Raw genomic sequence first — 18,241 nt, forward strand, 5'->3', positions numbered from 1 at the left:
TTCAACAAAGGTATTTTCAGGGCCAGCATTCTCAATAACTTGGGAGTTTCTCCTCCTATTCACCAGCACTCTGAGTGGCCTTCTGAATTAGCTCGGATGTCAAATCAAAAAACATTTGCAAACCAAGCTTCACAAAAGACTTTTAATGAAAAGATCCCGTAAGCATTTAATTATGTTATACTTTCCATCAGACTTCTGTGTTCAGAACTCAGTGAGTAGACTCTCAGCAGGAGCTTCCCACTGTATTAAGTAATTCGGCACTGGTAGGAATGCCAACATTCGTTCTAGCTCCTCATTTTCCCTCTCTTACCAGCATGCATTTCACTTGCTCACTGTTCTGACAACCAGCAGGAGCAATGGAGATTCCACTTCTTTTTGATCAAATGAAAATCTCTCCCCACCCAGTTGGCAAAGTCACTGAGCACCAGTGCTAGAAATTCACTGACCGGTCCCCTGAAAGTCATAAGCATTGGTCATGAAAACTGGATGTATCTTTGCTCTTCTGGCTTGCAGCTACTCTCACTAGGCCCATACAGTTGAACTGACATAGGAAGTAGTGCACCCACAACATAAAGACTAATGACTGAGGGAAAGAGGGAGGGAAAGGAAACAGGAAGAGATACAGCTTAAACCGAAGAGTCTGCTGTCATTTATAATGTCAGCGTTTCATTCAGGCTAGAGTTGCTACTGCAAATAGTATGAAGGACTCACATAGCTGTATTTTTGATGATCCTTCCTTGGTCCATTTTCTGCCCAATACCATGCACAACAAACACAATGTGACTAGTTTGTGGTGGCTTGTCTTCTAATGTAGCTTCTTCTACATAGCCTCTATGTAGCCTTGTCCCACTACTTGAAGCTGTAGAAAAAACATTATCCTAGATCAGTTAAAACATTATCCTAGATCAGTTACATTCTATGAAGTGCAATGGTCTTACATGACAGATGCTTAACTTGTCTCAGACCAATACATTAAAGTATTCTGAAAATACAATTATACATAAAGAATTAGCATGTACTTTTTAATAATCTGCAGTTTTAAACTCCTGAGAGATTTGAGCAACTAGGTGCAATTAACTGTATCACTCGATGCATTAATAGGCTATTTCCACTGTAAAGACAACCAATTTCAGAGCTGTTTTCAAAAACAGCTTTTGGAAAACATTTGTATAATTGTCCATCCACTTTTACGACACAATGCTCTTCTTCTATGTACCTCAACCATTAAACTTCCTTATATTTCCACCTTATTTCTACAGTGTGAACTATCATTGAAATGTCTTGCCAGACAATCGATATGCATTGTCACTCTTTCTCCGACCCCATTAAGAGAATCGGCTGAAAAGCTTTACAATTTTTCACTCTGACAGGAAAAAATCTACATTTTATTCCAAGCCCATCCATCCTCAGATTTCCTCACTCATTCCCCAGCTCAGTAGCCAAACCAAAAATCAATTATGCTGGCAGATATGGGCATCCTCTCGCTGTCCTGCTGATGGCTTATGAAACCCACTGGCACAGCGTGGCTTCATCCCCCTCTAGTGACAGACCCATATAGAAGGCAATAGCCTCGTATGAACGCTGGCTGTGCAATGGGAGAGAAGTATGAATCCAGCAAGCCCTGCAGATGGCCATACAGAGGAAGAAAGCATCATTCCTCACGTGAAAATCTGAAACGAAGAACTTGGTTTTCTTTTAAGGAGGAGGAAAACACAACAAAAATGCTAAGGGCGGTTTTTACACAGGACAGATTTATCAAGTGGGCTTCTATTTGATATTTCTTACCCCAAACTGCTTAGGACAGAGGTTGTTTATTATTTATTACACACTGCCCAAATCGTGTTCTGGATACAGACTATTTCATTTCTTCCGTACTTTTGTGCAACAGCATTGAATTATATTAATTCTTGGCAAACATTAATTAAGTATCCACCCAAGAGCCCTGTGGGTTAAGAGGGCATTAATTACAGAACAGAGACACGAGATTAAAGCCATACCTATTACTTGATCTTGTCTCTTCAGAGACAAAGGAAGAAAACAAAAGGAATTTGTGTATTTTCTTGTTTTTGTAGCTGTCCAGCACTGCACAGGAACGCTACTGCAGAGAGGACAAGTTCCAGATTTCCAGATTGGCAACACTCTGCCTTTCCTTTGAGGAGGAACATCTTCTCTTCCAATCTTCTCAGTCTCGCTGGCTTTATAACTGGTAATTTTGAGCTAAACTAGCTTGGATTTGTACTGAAAATACCTTCTGTCTAGGTGTAACTGCTCACCCCTCCTCGCAGTTCATAGGTCTGTCTAATGAACTGAAAAAGGCAAGAACTGGCAAGAGGGGAAGCTATGATCATGTATTTAAGGAATGCATCACAGTATGCAAGTAATACAATGGCAAAGTTGAGATTGCAAAGGGAACTGTGATTCTTATACTGTGTCTGCTAGTCACTGCCACTGTTGTATTATAGTAGTAAGTATGTGAAAACTGCTGCTTCTAAAATAATAATAAGAAATGTAATACAAATATGCCACAGACTATTCATGTATAATTACAATTATGCACAACAACCCAAGGCACCTATTACACTCTTCTGCAAAACTCCAACAGCAAAAATGGGCCAGTCACATATTATAACTTCAAACTGGAAGTCTCCTTCTAGTCTTAAAGTAACAATCTTAAAATACCGGTATTTAAAGTATTCTTTACAAACCCCGAGAAGTATTACCTTTGGAAAACCCCAACTTTTGTGTAACAGTTCTTGCAATTTTAGATGTTGTTGCATCACTGTAAAGATACACTTCATCCACACTGTGCCAGTCCACATGGTTGCGACTCAACTTTAGACTATGAATAGCTGCAGCAAAAAGGAACAATATTTAATTTAGATGGATAAAGGGAAAACAAAAGCCCATTCAAACACAGAAAGAAGGGTAATTCACACACACTTTAAAATCTAGATCTCCATTACGCCTACATCCACACTACTTCTTACCTTGAACAGTTTTTACATTTCGGATTAATCTCACCAAGACAAACAGCAATTAGGAGACCCTCTCTGAGGACATTTCACATTATTCTCCTGCCACCCTCAGTTTGGGCTGTTAGGCTTCCAAAATATATCCTTAACTGAAAACAAAGAACAGAGGGGGCAGGGAGATGCACCCCAAAAATACTGCTGGCTGGTGTGATGACCAGGTAGCTGCCCCATGCACTCTTGCTAGAAAAGCTCAGCTGCACTCCTATTTTCTCTGTCCTGTGACTGCTCAGTGGGATCCCTGGTTTTGACCAAGGTTACAGAGCACTACAGCAACACAGAGGCTTTCAAGGCTCTGTTACTAGAAGGCTCCACTGCATCTGCTAGCCTTTCAGAAACGTCTAGGAGATGGAAATGCAGTTCAATGAGAAAGCCTCTGAATGAGTAATTTCTGGCACCGAACAGAATCTAGCTCTTTCAAAGGCCACTAAGAGCTCTATAGAGCATTTGTGCAGTTCCTGTGTTTTCCAGATTTGGAACTGATTGAACTCTGGGACCAACCTCATGACACACTGCCTGATTGTCGGATTAAGCACAGCAGGCATGTTATAATGCAAGGCAGAAACTCTCAGCTGAGCTTGGAGCTCGAGTGAGCAAAACCGTATCACAGCTCTATCACTAGCACTGCAGATTTCACCTAGGTTTGGAAATCTGCTGCTTAGGTCTCATCTAACGTGGGATACGCAATACTTGGAAAGCTGACAACTAACAGCAATAGCCCTCTGACAATAAAGGGTTATTTAACTATGTCATTGGTCTTGCTAAAAAGTCCAAAGTCATGGAAAACACCCAGAGGGATTTTATTTTTTTCCATAACAAGTGGAGCTCTAGCCTGTCCCCTACTTGAAGTCACTTGTATTATTTGTACTCTAAAAACATTCTGAGAACACTTGAGCCATCATGGTTTCATATTTTAACTCTCTTGCAGCACAAACCAGCCACATTAAACTAAATGTTGTGACCTTTCTCCTATAGCATTTTTCTTTGCCTAGGCAGACAGAACTAACAGTGTGATGAAAAACTAAATCAAGTCTCTAAGAAACAAGGGGATTAGAAAAGGATGACCCCTTCTGCCACAGTAAATAACTGCTACACAAAAAGTAACTACAACTACATGGCTGTTTGACACTGGCAGAGCAAAGAAGAAGGGAAAACAGCCTGACTTTGCAGAGCAGACACGTCAGCTCAGGCTGATGACTGGCCAGAGCAAGAAGCAATCTAGTGAGAACTCAATGAATGAGCAAACTGTTTCCTAAACACCCCTACAGGCAAAGAGATGAGTCTATGTCCAGAAATCTCAGTTTAGAACTGGAAAGGAAAGGAAATTCCCAACAAAACTTCCTCTTTCAGGCTTGGAGTCAAAGCATCAGTCTGTGATGTCCTGAGAGGCAGGGAGTCCAGTGGCAAAGTGACTTCCTTGCAGATATGTCTGCAAACTCCTCTATCCCCAAATCCATGATCGCTGCAGACTTCTTATGCATCATCCAGCAGGTCTTTAACAAGCTTGTTCCGCTCACATTCTATGAAATCACGCAGTATGTTCCTGGGGTAGCTGACAGAGGAGGGCTGGAAGCATGATGCCTTTGGAGATCACTGTGTTCAAGGTCCAAACCATGCCCAGCAAGAAGCAGAGAAGCCTGTGACTGAATTGCTTATTATCACCACTGGAAACGCAGTGGTTTGGGGAGGAGTGATCCTTAAATGCTGTCTGCAGTCAGGGCTGGTTTGTTTTTTTTCCTTTTTTTTTTTTTTTTTTTTTTTACAGCACTTGGACTCTGTATCCTTCCTTTCCATCTAACACCAAAAATAACATTTTAAAAGGTGTTTTGTCTTGAAAATCAAATTATTATGAAAATAATGATTCTTTTTAAAAAAAAAAAGAGAGAAAAAAGATGCAAACCATGCTTCCCAGGTATGGGATACCAAGGGCTGCCATCGCTATTTTGAACCTGAACATGGGTAAGAGAGAATTCTTTTTCTGAAGATAACACTGATTTACATTTTGTTTTCAGACACAAAGGCTGACTGCGATGTAAACCTCTTGCATGTTGCAGAGGTAGTTAAAGTGACAACTCTGGAGCTGTTCACACCAAGAAATGTCACAGTGTCAGAAAGTCACCAAGGCATGTCACAGTTTGCCTGAGGAAGCAGAGGGTATCAAGCTGCAGAATTCAGATTAGGCACTGAGTACAGCACAGGGGAATGCTCTTCATGCTCATTCCTCTGCCTTCTGGTCCTCCAGCAGCACGCTTGCTGTGTTTGTGGCTTCATTCCAGGGCACCAGGTTAGGATGTTGCTGAGCTTCACTGAGATCTGACTGTGGCTAAGGCATCTTTGAAAGGCAGGCACAGAAGACAAAGAATCTCCTCGTAAAACCACAGGACAGGAACCTCCCTCTGGATCTGACTTCTTGCAGCTTTGTTTTCACATGAGCTACTTCACTGACACTAAGAAGATGCACAGCTTCCTTAGCAGGAGTCGCTGTAGATGCACCTTCCCCAGTCGGCAAAACCCCTAAGCAATCTGCACGCTGCTCAGTTTTCTGGTTTGGTAAAAAGACCAAGTCCATAGAAATGAGACCAAGTTTTGGTTTCCTCTGTAGCCGGAAACAAAACTGTTTTTTCAGGAATACCAAGCAAGACAGACACCTAGAGTTTGAATACACAGAAGGCACAGCCCCACTGCAGGTGCAAGACAGGCTGCTGCTAGACAGAGAGAAGCAAAGGTGAAGGGAGATGGATTAAGAAAGGCCTTCTCCCAGCTGAAAATATCGCTCTTTCCTATCACAGAAATCTCCAGTTTCACCAAGACAGATGAACATAGATGGAAAAACCCCTCCACAAAGTTTAAATATGAAAATGGAGAAACAAAAAAAAGAAAATACAAAGTACATATGCCTACAGCCTTGAAGAACCTGGTCTCAATTAGACAGCAGAAACTCATCTGGAGCCAAAATAGCAGGAGAATAACTGAGGAGCAGGAAGCTTGCACTGTTTTTTTCATGCCAATAGCACAAAATCCATGGAGAAGCTGGGGACGTGCACACTGCATGTGCACTGCCAGTGCAAACAGCGACCTGGCTCCAGTGCTCGAGGAGCTGAAGGCTTCCAGCAGAAAGCACTGGCAGACAGGCACTAGAAGATGCCATTTCACAGAGCCAAGAGTTTTAAATTAAATATCTTTTAAGGTAAGCACCTGTTTTTCACTCGGTGCTTTCATCTACCTGCCAAGACTAAAGCACGGGGTGATTCTTTTCTACCAGTTTCTATGCTCACGTCAAGATCAATAGAGGAAAGCATCTTTGAAGTGCTAAGAGCCCCACAAAGGCACTGTCATTCCAGTTAGGGCTAAAGACCAGAGAAGGGATACACACTGTCTGAAATCCCTTCCTGCCTTCCCTCCTCCTCCGAATTTATTACTAAATAAATCCGTGTTGCAATCAGCCTCAGTTTCTGCATAAAAACTGGCCAGATCATACACGTAGCTGAAAGCACAATTTGGCCACTGTTGTTCTTTTTTAAACAACTTTGAAGTTCTGGTATGTAAACCTGAGGTACAGTTGTGGACTTTAAATCATTCTTTTCACTCAGTACACAAAAGCACATGAAAAAGGCTGTTGCTTTTAATCAAATTGGGCTGTTTCACGTTGCTGTCCTTTTTCTATGGCACTTTACCACCTCCTAATTCATGAACACCACTAATTGCTATAAAAGCAACTTTAATTCAAGCCCATCCAACAATACACCTGAACATGATTTGGTGAAAAATACATAGAATAATTTCAAAACTACAAGGACAAACTGAAAGGCAGAAGTCTTTTCTTACTGTTTAAGACAGAAGTTATGCTATTCACCTTTAACAGATCTGAGTTCCATGTGTGAGAAGAGGCAGGAAGAAGTTGACTATGCACCGTGTGGATTTCAGGCATTTGCATTTGGACTCAAGTTACCAAAAAATATCATTATAGGAAGTCAAAAGGCAACTATTAATGCATGTCAAAATAAGTTCTCATCCTTCAATATATTCCTAGGAACTAAAAGAATATATGGTATGACAAGAAGATTTCTAAACCTACCATGTGCATTTACATTTTAAATCGAAGGTGCAGTTTTCAGAAGTCTATTTCCACAGTCACTAAGAGTTTAATCTTAGTTTAAGCATTACCATGCTTTAACGGTGCCGGAGAAAGATCAGCGACAGGTACTTTTGAGCCTCCTGCAATCATTAATGGCTCTACTCCCACCTTCTGAAACAAATTTGCACATCAGCTGCTGCAAAGTTCACAGTTCTGTGACACAGCAGCCTTGATCATGTATCCTGTACAGCCTCCCTTTTTTATATCATGTGTCCAAAGTCTTATTTCATTTCAGTATACAAAAGCTGCAGTAAAAACAATTTACAATACAAAATTAAAGACGCATGCATTATTCAAAAAGTGGCAAACAAAATATTATCTAGTATAAAACTCTTTATTCAGTTCAATCCCCCATTCCTTCTCTGACATAATTTACCTTAACACCAGGCCTGTAGAGATTCTCAAGAAAGTTGCTTGTAGGTTATTGAAAAAGCCAAACCACATAGTAAGAGCATAAAAGTTTATAGTTTTTATCAATCACAAGCAATTATAAAAAAGACTATAGCATAATACTGCTAGCATCTACTTTCTCTACGATTCACAATGCTGCTACTTTTCTTCTAAGACTCATGATGCTTTTTCCTTCCCTTTTGAAGGAAATGGCATGAGCACAGCTCAAGACATTGAAGCATGTAATTCTAACACATTTCACTGATATGAGCAAACTAGAATTTAAAGCTTCCTAAACCAGGAGTACTACAAGAAAAAAAAATAAAAATCTACAATTACTGTACCTTGGGAACGCTTTCGCTTAAGACATGCAGCATCTGAATTCTCCTTATATCCTCTCCATTTGAACAAAGAAGGGAGGGAGAAGGGAGGGAGGTAGTAGAGAACTAAAAGTAAAAACACTGAGCTTCAAAGTAAAATTTTTAAAAGGGGTGTCATTTCTTTCATTAGTGTTAACATTTTTAGAAAAAAAGTTGGTGCATTTATTGAAAAAGTATATACATTTAAACTGGTTTTGTAGCAAAATTGTCAGGTCACATTAGCCAAATTCAATTTTGTCACTCTTCATAAATGGTTACAACATCACAACAAAGCTAAAGGCATTAGTAAAAGAAAGCTGTGACACAACACAAGCAGTCTCCCTGAGTGCCTTTGCATTAACATGTACAAAAGCAGAAACACACTAGTTGGTACAGGGTAGAACACAAAAACCCTGAAGTATACTCTAAGCATTTAAAAACAAACAAAACAAAAACAACTCAATTTTAAGCACAGCTCTATTATTTTCCCCAAAGAGTGTAAGAGGATCATTAAAAGTTAGATTAGACAAAAAATCCTACTGTCCCTGTTTTGTAAGTCCTCAAGAAGCTGCCTGCAGCAGTGAAATGCAACAGCATGCACTTTGCCTCCGACAGCCCTCCATCTGCGAACAGGAGCTTCCCCTTGATGGTAAGGCAAGTCCATAACTTTTATTAGACTTTCAATTGTCTTATTTCACTAAGAATACTGAAATACTGCATAGCAGACCAGAAGATTCATTTTCCTGGACTTACCTTCACATCAGTGCTGTGTGATTATGGAAGAAATACTTTAATGTAAGTGAAAGCTGCTGCTGAGCAAGTAAAATTATGTGGTCAGGAAGCTGCTTCTTTTGGCACTTACACAACAGGAGAAAAGCCCTCAGTTATAACAGATACCTTTTACATCTTGGGGGCTTCCTGAGCAAAGCTGACAGTGAGGTCCTACAAATCTAACTCTTCTGTGCTAATGCTCTGGGATCCCTCATACAAATAGCCTTACATCCTAAGCAAACCAAGTAGTTTCAAAATGCTGTAGCCTCAAAAACCTAACGTAGTCAAGAGGGTGTGCTTAAATCCAATGAGAAATCAGAGTTTCCAGTTGGGCTTCTGAATCCATGAAGTCACTAAAGCTGCAACAACTGGAAATCAGTCAGCCTGCTGGAGAACAGGGAAATTGCAACTGAAATGACATCTGCCCTTACAAACATCAAGAGTAAGTAGTACTCTATAGTCCAGCAGCTTTCACCAGTGCCAGTGGGTGATATTCCATGTTTGTGTCAAGGGCTTCTCATGCTTCTTCCTACCCTCAGCTAACAGCTCTGTCAGCAGATGCATTAATACAGATGCAGGTTAAGTATATTGCTGTTGCACATCTGTTTTCTACAGGAGAAGAAAACTAGGCTCATAGTTACTGCACTTGGGACCTGATGGATTAATTTAATCTACAGAGTATTTTACTTGCTCTTGCAATACAACTCACAAGACGAATACACACAGGAAATTCAAGTCAAGTATAAGAAAGAGCTTTTTTTTTTTTTTTTTTTTTTTTATGGTGACAGTGGTAAAGCATTGGCACAGACTGCCCAGAGTTTCCTTAGATGGAGATGATCAAAACCCCACTGGAAACACTCTGAGCAGCCTGCCCTCATCGGTCCCGCTGCTTTGAGCAAGGGGGTTGGACTAGATCTCCACAGATCCTTCTGATCTTGACGACTTTGGCTCTACAAATAAGACTTTCCCTCGTAAAGGTTAACTTAGTCAGCTGCAACAACAAAAAAATGCCTTTTTTTTTTATGAACAGGGAAAAGCGTATTTGAAATCTAAGGCAGAACGGAGCAACTACTCCAAATGCAATTTTTCTATTTTTCGTGGCATCTAACCACACACTGAAAATCCATAACAAAACACAATAAACTTAGGCACTTTCAAAATCAATGCATTATAGAATTTGTTCTGATTCTGACTCATGGGATTTTTTTCTACATTTCTTATAACCTAACATAGAATCGATCACAGAGTAACTTCCATGGAAAGGACTCGCTGGGGGTTGTCTGCTCCAATCCCCCACAGACAGGATCCACTTTTAAGTTTAATCCAATTTCAAATTTGGATCCGGTTGCTCTGGAGATTTCCAGCTGAATTCTGAGCATCTTTACGGATGGCTATTCCACAGCCTCTCCGTGCAAATACAATCATCTACATCTATTCCTATCTCACTATCACATACATGAAACTTTCAGCTTCACTTCATCCTTATTAAATGAACACATCTGAAGATGACAGGTACATAACTGTACATGACAGCTGATCAAATATTCTTTAAATATAGGTAGCAAACCTTAAAGCTGCTAGAGAATATTATTTATAATAGGGACCAGTCTATGATGCACCCTTAGAAGCACTGCTCAGTGGCCTTGAATGGAAGAATCACAATTAGCTGCCACGCTAACCTAGTGCAGTAGGAAGCAATGCCTGCTCTTCCTTCCCCTTTCTTCTTGCTGAGCACCTGCTGTCCAGCACTGTCCCCACTGTGCAGCAGACAAGATTGCAGTTTTACCACACACCAGGCAGCTGTGGGTCCCATGGACTGAGCCTCCGGCTGAAGGTCAGCCTGCTCCGTGTTCCAGAAACTGCTCTTCCATCCCTGATCACCTCCCTGCACTCGGGCAGTGGGCTGCCTGCTGACAGCTCCTCTGTGCCATGGGAGCTCATAGCGAGGGGCACGTGTGCTCTGCCCACACAGCAAGGCAGGAAAATCAACCCTTACGCTGCAGAACGTCACTGCCTTTACTGTGGTTGGATGTTGTTAGCAGAACACGTAGTCTAAGAAGCTTTGAGAACCTGCCACGATCCAAGTGCATGGTCTTGTTTTCTCTTTCAGTGGCCTTGATATCACGAAGTCACCAGAGAATGCTGCTCCTCTCCTTCTTTGGAGAAGTCCTGAACTCATCAGCTGCCTGAGCACGCACAAAAAGCAGCTTCTAAATCTTACATTATTCTGTGCATTTTAAGTTTACTGACTGCTAACGAAGTATTATGATACCCTTTTTGGACTCCCTTCTAGATGCTTTCATCTCAGTTACTGCTTTGCAGAACAAGTGTTATAATATTACAATACAATATTTATCTCAGAAATATTTATAGAATTATTTTACAACAGTAATATGTTTAAGTATTACAACTGGGTATATGCAGTACAAGAAAGGTCTGTATTACTGCAGAAAGACAGAGATATCTATTATCCATTCTCAGTGTGATCAAATAAACACCCCAGATATTTTCATATTTTAAGTGTCGATATTTACATTTTAAATTTTGAACCAAAGATTTTAGATCAAAACATCGCCTTACATCTTGTGCTGGTATTAATTTACATCTGTTTGATGTTTTTAAACATTTTTAGAAGTAAAGTTAATTGACTTAAGTTGGAAGTTTGAAGAATGAGTCTTCCTTAAGAAAGATATGCAAAGCTAATAACATAAGAGAGCCTAGTGTTACCTGGATGAAAAAAAAAAAAACAAAAAAACAACAAAACAAGTACTAGATAAATGAATTTGAGAGCCAAACATCGTCTGCCTATCAACAGAGAGGCAAGACAACAAATCAGACCTGGAAGCCTACATATACTGTTTCATCAATGCAGCATCTCATTTAGGGGTGTAACGTGTCAGACTCAATCACTTTTAGCAAATTGTTGAGCATCAAACGTCAAGCTCTACTCCCCACTACAACTACTAAATGACAGCTACTCAAAAAAAATAATTTAAAATTCCTTAAAGTAATGAGAAGCCAGAAGATACTTTCCTGAATCTGCTGATATTATATTTGTGATTTGCATCAACTCCAACATAGGCTGCAGACATTCGTTTTCACAACAGAATCGACAGAGAAATGCAGCCAAACCTCTGGTGCTCATCCTTAGCGTGGTTTCTTCTAGCTGTATTGTATTTATGTTTTGTATACAATTTTGCATTTTCTCTTTTCCTGTAGCTGTATTGGTTACCCTGTCTTACAAGACAGAATAGCAATACCCCTTCCTGTATCTATCAACTATTAAACCAACCCTTAAAACTGAAAAACACATCTGGAGTTCGGCCAGGATTGAAGCAGGCTCCAGGGTGATGAGATGTGAAACAGAGGGCAGTCAAGCTGTGGAGGAGGGAGGTGATGCCCTTGCAGCATTTGCTTCCACTGGTATTCTGGTAGCATTCCCCTGGCCTGGTTTGAGGCATCTCAGGGGGCAGAACGTCCTGCATAGTCAAGGAGGAGAGAGAAGCTCGTGCCCTCACCATCCCTCCTCAACGTGCACACATCTGCCTGGTCTGTGGTGCCTGGGGAATCAGCTGTCACATCCCCACTCCTCACATGCACGGTGCACTTCAGAGATCTCTGGTAACTGGCCCCTCAAGGCATTACAGGTGCTAACACATTCAGGGCTAAGCATCCCTCCAGAAATCTCAGGAATTTGTCTCATTTCTATAAGCAGCAGGAAGAGCTCTGGTACCTGGGAACCTCATCTACAAACTCCCACAGAAGATAACTTTCTGGGAGCCAAATCCAGGCCAACTGGATATGGCAAAACTAAAGGTCACATTAATCTGCTTGGACAATGCCAAGAAACAAGCACAGGCAACACGCGTAGTGCTCATTGCCACTTTTTGCAAAGCTGAACTCATCTGTATGGCTGATTCCACGCGAACAAGGGAAGCAGCACCACTCAGCCTGTGCTTAAACGGGGTCATTCCACTGCCAGCGATGTGCTAGCAGGCTACTGAAAAGCTGAGGGTGCTGAACACCTGCTAAACTTGCTCACAGTCCTGTTCTCTCCAGGAAAGGATTTCAGAGGACCAAAAAAAAAAAATGCAAACGAACTGTACACTGAATCTTAAATGCTAGCTTACAGGATATTGTATGCTGCCCCAATGTAGTAGGCTGAAAAGGATTATCAAAGTTATCCAAAGCAGGAGCAGCAAAACGGGAACCTTCTCCTAGCTTCTCAGCCTGCTGCCATTGGTTACGGCAAAAATTGGGGAAAAAATCAGGAACCACCAAGTTTGTCAGCTGAGTATCAACACCGTTCTCATTGACAAGCTAACTTTTCATTATTTATGATGCAAAGCGGCATGTTCAAATAATAAAGTAATTATGTGTAAGTAATAAGAGGCTTTGTTACAGCAGATTGCCTTCGCTTTTGCTGAGGAGTCACGTAAGTTTGCTGTTTTTTCACCATTTACAATGTTTTATCACAGCATTGTGAACAGCCATTTTGCCTCCCACTGGTATTTACAGATCTATTCTAACTTTCATTAGTCATAACAGCTCATAACAGCTACATGGAAAATTTGGTGGGACCAAATGTGTTTAATACAGGATGCAATTTAAGGAATTTAAGCTGAATTCAGCACTTCAACTAGTTACGTTTACTTCACCAAAGACCACGCAAGTCACGAAGCTTCTCCCAGTGCTGTGTGCAGATGGCAATCATAGATGCCAGCTGACCAGAGATGTTTTTAGAGGTACATCATCATGACAAAATCACGTTTCACACTTACTGTTTAATAATTTTTCTGCAAGTCCCCTATTACTACAAAAAATCTATTGAAAGGTTTTGGTGATGTTACACATATTCTATTTTCAAGTGACTCCATACAGAGCTGTTATTTTTTACTTTAGTATTACAAAAGGCTCTGGTGGCTGGAGTCTTTCTCTGGTCTTTTATATTTTTGTAAATAACAGGGACTGTATCTTTCTCACTCCTTTCCTCAATCTCTTCTACCTCAAATCTGAAAATTTCTGTTCCATAAGCCAGACTTTTGCTGAAAAAAGCCCACCTGAGTTCCATTCCTTACACACTGAGGTGCACCCAAGTGCAAACAGACATTATTCCTTCCTCCCATCGGAAGTTAAGCTACCAAAGGCTGGAAGCACTCAGCAGCCATAAAGATGTGCTTTCCAAGCAAAAGCACGCTGCCCTACCAGAACAGCACTGCACTCACAGGGAGGGTACAGCTGTAATAGCAAAGCTGAGCTTTGTTTCAGTACACTGAAACACTAAATATTAGCACATTTAACAACAGGTAACAGTGCCCTTCAAAAGAGGGTTTTTGCCGGCACAGTTCTGTGGCTCAGGGGTCACACAATTTCATGCACCTACCTGACAGAGCTGTTAAAGCAGAAGGCTACTGCAGACTTGGCCAGAGGGAAAGAATTTTTGAAGTGGTACAAATAGAAAAAAATAATTCAGAGTTTTTGCTAGCTTTGAGGGGAGTTAGGAACTTAACTGCTTTCTGCATTACTAACAAATCTCTTTAAGTCAAAAAACACTCTTCTGGTTTTCCCTACAGTTATTAGAGAAGAACCTTGAATACTATCTTGCTTCCAAATTATTAACAAGGTTTTCCTTGCGTGGTCGCACAGTTCCCACAGAACTCCTCCATGTTCATGGCCAAAACACGGCCACTCCTCCATTCTCTAAACATTTTGTACAAAGTTGTAGTTTAAAGAAGCTTAAACATAAAGCTGCTTTGTAAAGAATAACACAACCAAAAATGCTACTAAAGTGTACTGGAAGGGCTCTGTACTTGCAGCTCTTTTTTTTGTGGAAGTGGAACAAGTGACAACCAAAACACAAAAGCAAAGTGTGAAAGCCAAAAATACTGAGCTTTTGCTGTGCTACACTTACCCAGAGCAACCAGTTCAACTGCATGCAATAGACAGACAGTAATTTCAGAACACTATTCTTAAAAATGTTAAATGCATTTGACTGAGATTCCCAAGAACACTAACTGGGCATCCTCAGCCTGGTCATTAAAGTATAAGGACTTCCATAACAGTATGAATGCCTAAGATCTTCTATAGCTGAAAACTACTCTAATAAAGTCACAGATTGAACTAGAACAGAAAATGATCCACAAATGTGATCTGTAAAACTGATGCTCCCTTTAGGGCAGAATTAGGAACACGGGACAGAGAGCTAAGAGCCAGTCTGCATTCAGACACTGACACTCTTCTTGGCCCATAAAGAGTTTTCAGTTTGAAGTAAGATTTCAAACACTAACCACAGATACGAAGCATTAAGCAAAGTGGGAGCAAGAAGTTTATCCATGAATATAATTTTACGGTGTTCAACATGTGTGCTAGCAGGAAATCCTACAACATTAAGATGCACTGGAGAAGGGGACCACAAACTGAAGTCTATAATACTGCTCATTACATAGGACGGAAAAACCATCACAGATCATGCTCTTATGTAAGACCCCAGCTGTCCAGAAAACATACTACAAAAGTGATCTTACCTTCCTTTCCATCAACAGGTTTTGATACTTCCATATCAAAGCTCTCCTGCAGCTGCTGGCCTCTGAAGCGGTTGAGATGCTCCTGCTCTATTAGGTTACTTTCCTCCTCTTCCAGAGGCTGCCACGTACCGTCAATAAACCATTGTCCACGCATTACAGGAATCTTTTCTGTTTCTAAAAATCAAACAAGAGGTTCTTTAACGCTACAGATCACAAACTGAGAGCAGATAAAAGGGAAAGGGAACTCGGTGGTGTTTTGATGAAAAAGTTACACTCCCTCTGCTGGGACCCCTAACAAGGTAACCACAACTGCCTTGAGAAACACCACTTCTTCCCATGGGGCTGAGGGGGTTTGAGGATGTGAAGGATGGACAGAAAGATGTACATTCTGCAAAATTTATTCAGGGTTAAGTTCAAACAACAGCCCAACTTTAATGGGATTATACTCCTCTGTACCCAGTTGCCCCGTATTTAAAATGTTTCTCCATACAATTTGACTGATACGAACCAGGGGTTTCAAAGTCATAAGGATGATGCAGAACGAGGAGACAAAACCACACAGCTTACCCTGACTGCATAGAGCTTTGCTTCCTTTGGGAATTGCACTTAAAATAACTCAGTTCGCATATCTTAGCATAAAGGATGTATTTAAAGTTATTTCTTGATGAAAATCAGTCTTTCGGTGAGGGTCGTTTTCAGTCCCTGTCACTCTAGTTTCATTTTCAGCACTCTGAACAAGGAAGCTGGGTGCCAAGCATTTGCTGTCCACGTGACAAGACAGAAGTCTCTCAAAAAACACATTCTGGTATCTATTCTTCACCAAACCATGACTGATGCCAAAACTAAACACTGGGGCTGCGGGGAGCAAGAATTCTCCTATTACACGGCTCCCTGCAAGTGTTTTGAGACAATACTATCCATTTTAGCTAGCTCAGCTCAGAATTTCTCCTCCTATACCTGGAAAATAGAGCAGAAGTGCAGGGTGTTTGCACCATGGCCATGTACCTCCAGCCTCGTGGGACTGGCACAGAAACCCAGGGGGCTGGCCAAGACCCCTGGGCGATCCCACCACCGATTTCCCGTGCACACTCACGTGTGCTGCTGCATCCCTCAGACATAAAGGGAGACTCAGCCAAATGCAAACATTTAGTGTGTGCACGCTAATGCACAAGCTCAGCTCTCCAAAGAAATACTCAACCACAAAAGGAGAAGCTTAGAAAAGGGGATGGGGGAAAAAAAAGCTAGGCTTTACTGCCCAAAGAACTGTTCCTACTTGGAAGGTGAGAACAGCTGGTAACAGCTGAGAGAGAAATAGATGCAAAAAACAGTAAAGGAACATTAGCTGGGTAAAATGCAAACAAAAATCAAAACCCGACCAACCAAAAAAGTCAATACAAAGCACAAAGACTTCATGGTTCCTGAGCAAAGGACAGAAAGCAGAGATGCCTGACCTGGCACCAGGCTGGCAGGAGCACAGCAGGGCTCAGCAGAGCTGCCAGCAGATCTCTCACCTCCTGAGCCTTGTGGAGCACCACGCTGCGATGTCCCACTAAGCTGGATGTAGGGTTGCTGGATGCAGGTTCAGGAGCCTCTGCACTGCCCTCTAATACAGATATACCCCTAGCATGCCTTGTGCCCGTGGACGCTAATACACAGCACAAGTATTTCAAGTATTTTTCATGCCAGCTGCTCACAGGTGAGAATGTGTAAGTAGCAGAGATTTGCAAGCACCTCTGAATTGTTCTGAACTCTTCGTCCCTTGGACCACTGCATCTATAACCTACGAAAGCAACAGGAAAATCTCCTTGCAATAATCTCCCCACATGGCAGGAACGCTCCGAATATTCCAAAAGCGGTTTCAAAACCTTTCCCGTAAAAGATTTACAGGCAAACAGCATTTCTCCAAATGCTGTTCAGATGTTGCGACCTCCCCGCATCACCAGCTCTGCACATACAACACAGACCACAGAGCTGGTTGGCCTGACCAAAACGCAACCAGAAGCAGCACAGGACTCGGTTCTGCCATTCAACTTCTGTTTCTCCAGCTAAAACAGCTCTTCCCAATAGGGCTGAATTGTTAGGCCCTGAATTTCTAACACTGAATTTCTAATTTTCATATACTGATGATCCAACCAGGTGAACAAAAAGGACGGGGTGCTCAAAGGGCATGGTTAACAAAAATGAATCCAAACCGTCAGAAAAACAAGAGGTGGCTTTAAACTGCGGAAATTGACAGTCACTACAAATGACACAAATTTCAATTGTCTATGAAAATTTAAACTGGTTTTGGAACCTACCTCAATGAAGTGTGAAATGTCAGTATTTGAAATGAGCTTTCTCGACGTGAAAGCTTTAGCCACAGCAATGTTACATTGAGCTGCACCAAGAACAAAAAATGAGTTTAAACAGTAGCTGCTCATCGTGTGCTTGTCTTAACCTTTGCTGTGTCCCCCTACATTTTACACCTGTCAGATATCCACGTTCTTCAGCAGAGCTAACACACACACATCCAGTTAGGCTGCTCGTACAACAAAGCACTGTCTATAGCAAGAAATGAAACGCACATAGGATGCGAGTGCATATAAAGGATCCCATTGTTGCTGAACCAATGACACAGCCATGTCAGATGTTGATCCTTACTGGGAAAATCTGCAAGCAGTTCCTTAATTCTTGACTAAGCATTCTACGAGGCTCCATTCATTGAATCCATAGAAAGATTTTTTTAAAAGCCACATGAATACTATTTTATACTCGGCACCGAATGAATACAAGACGCCTCTTTTTCATTTTTGAAGGGTTTCAAGGTTTTCACATGGGAATTTCCACCTCCAGATTTCTAAAATTCTAAGCATTAGCAATTAAAATAGACATTTTCAGGTTATTTCTGCCCAAGAAACTTTCCCACAATGGTTCTGTAAAAAAAAAAAAAAGTAGATGTCAGCATTCAACAGCAACTCTCAAATAATAGATGGGCAAGAGCCTCCTCCAGAAAGGCTCAGCCAGGAAAAAAAAAAGGCATGATTGAAATAAGAA

At 41.3% G+C, this 18,241-nt stretch overlaps 1 protein-coding gene across 4 annotated transcripts in view; it reads right to left on the reverse strand.

Moving 5' to 3' along the window:
• The window catches only part of DDHD1 (DDHD domain containing 1), a 66,457-nt gene that overhangs the window by 36,095 nt on the left and 12,121 nt on the right, over positions 1-18,241 (reverse strand). For 2 of the 4 annotated variants that reach the window (XM_040558414.1, XM_040558411.1), the window contains 4 exons: positions 15,209-15,382; positions 7,899-8,000; positions 2,721-2,849; positions 712-859 (listed from right to left, as the gene is read on the reverse strand). In XM_040558414.1, coding sequence (XP_040414348.1) covers positions 712-859; positions 2,721-2,849; positions 7,899-8,000; positions 15,209-15,382 — 553 coding nt within the window. The remainder of the gene's footprint in view (positions 1-711; positions 860-2,720; positions 2,850-7,898; positions 8,001-15,208; positions 15,383-18,241) is intronic. The other 2 variants (XM_040558413.1, XM_040558415.1) reach the window with 1 other exon arrangement.

Source organism: Cygnus olor, chromosome 5, assembly GCF_009769625.2.
Source record: "Cygnus olor isolate bCygOlo1 chromosome 5, bCygOlo1.pri.v2, whole genome shotgun sequence".
In the NCBI taxonomy this organism is placed as follows: Eukaryota; Metazoa; Chordata; class Aves; order Anseriformes; family Anatidae; genus Cygnus; species Cygnus olor.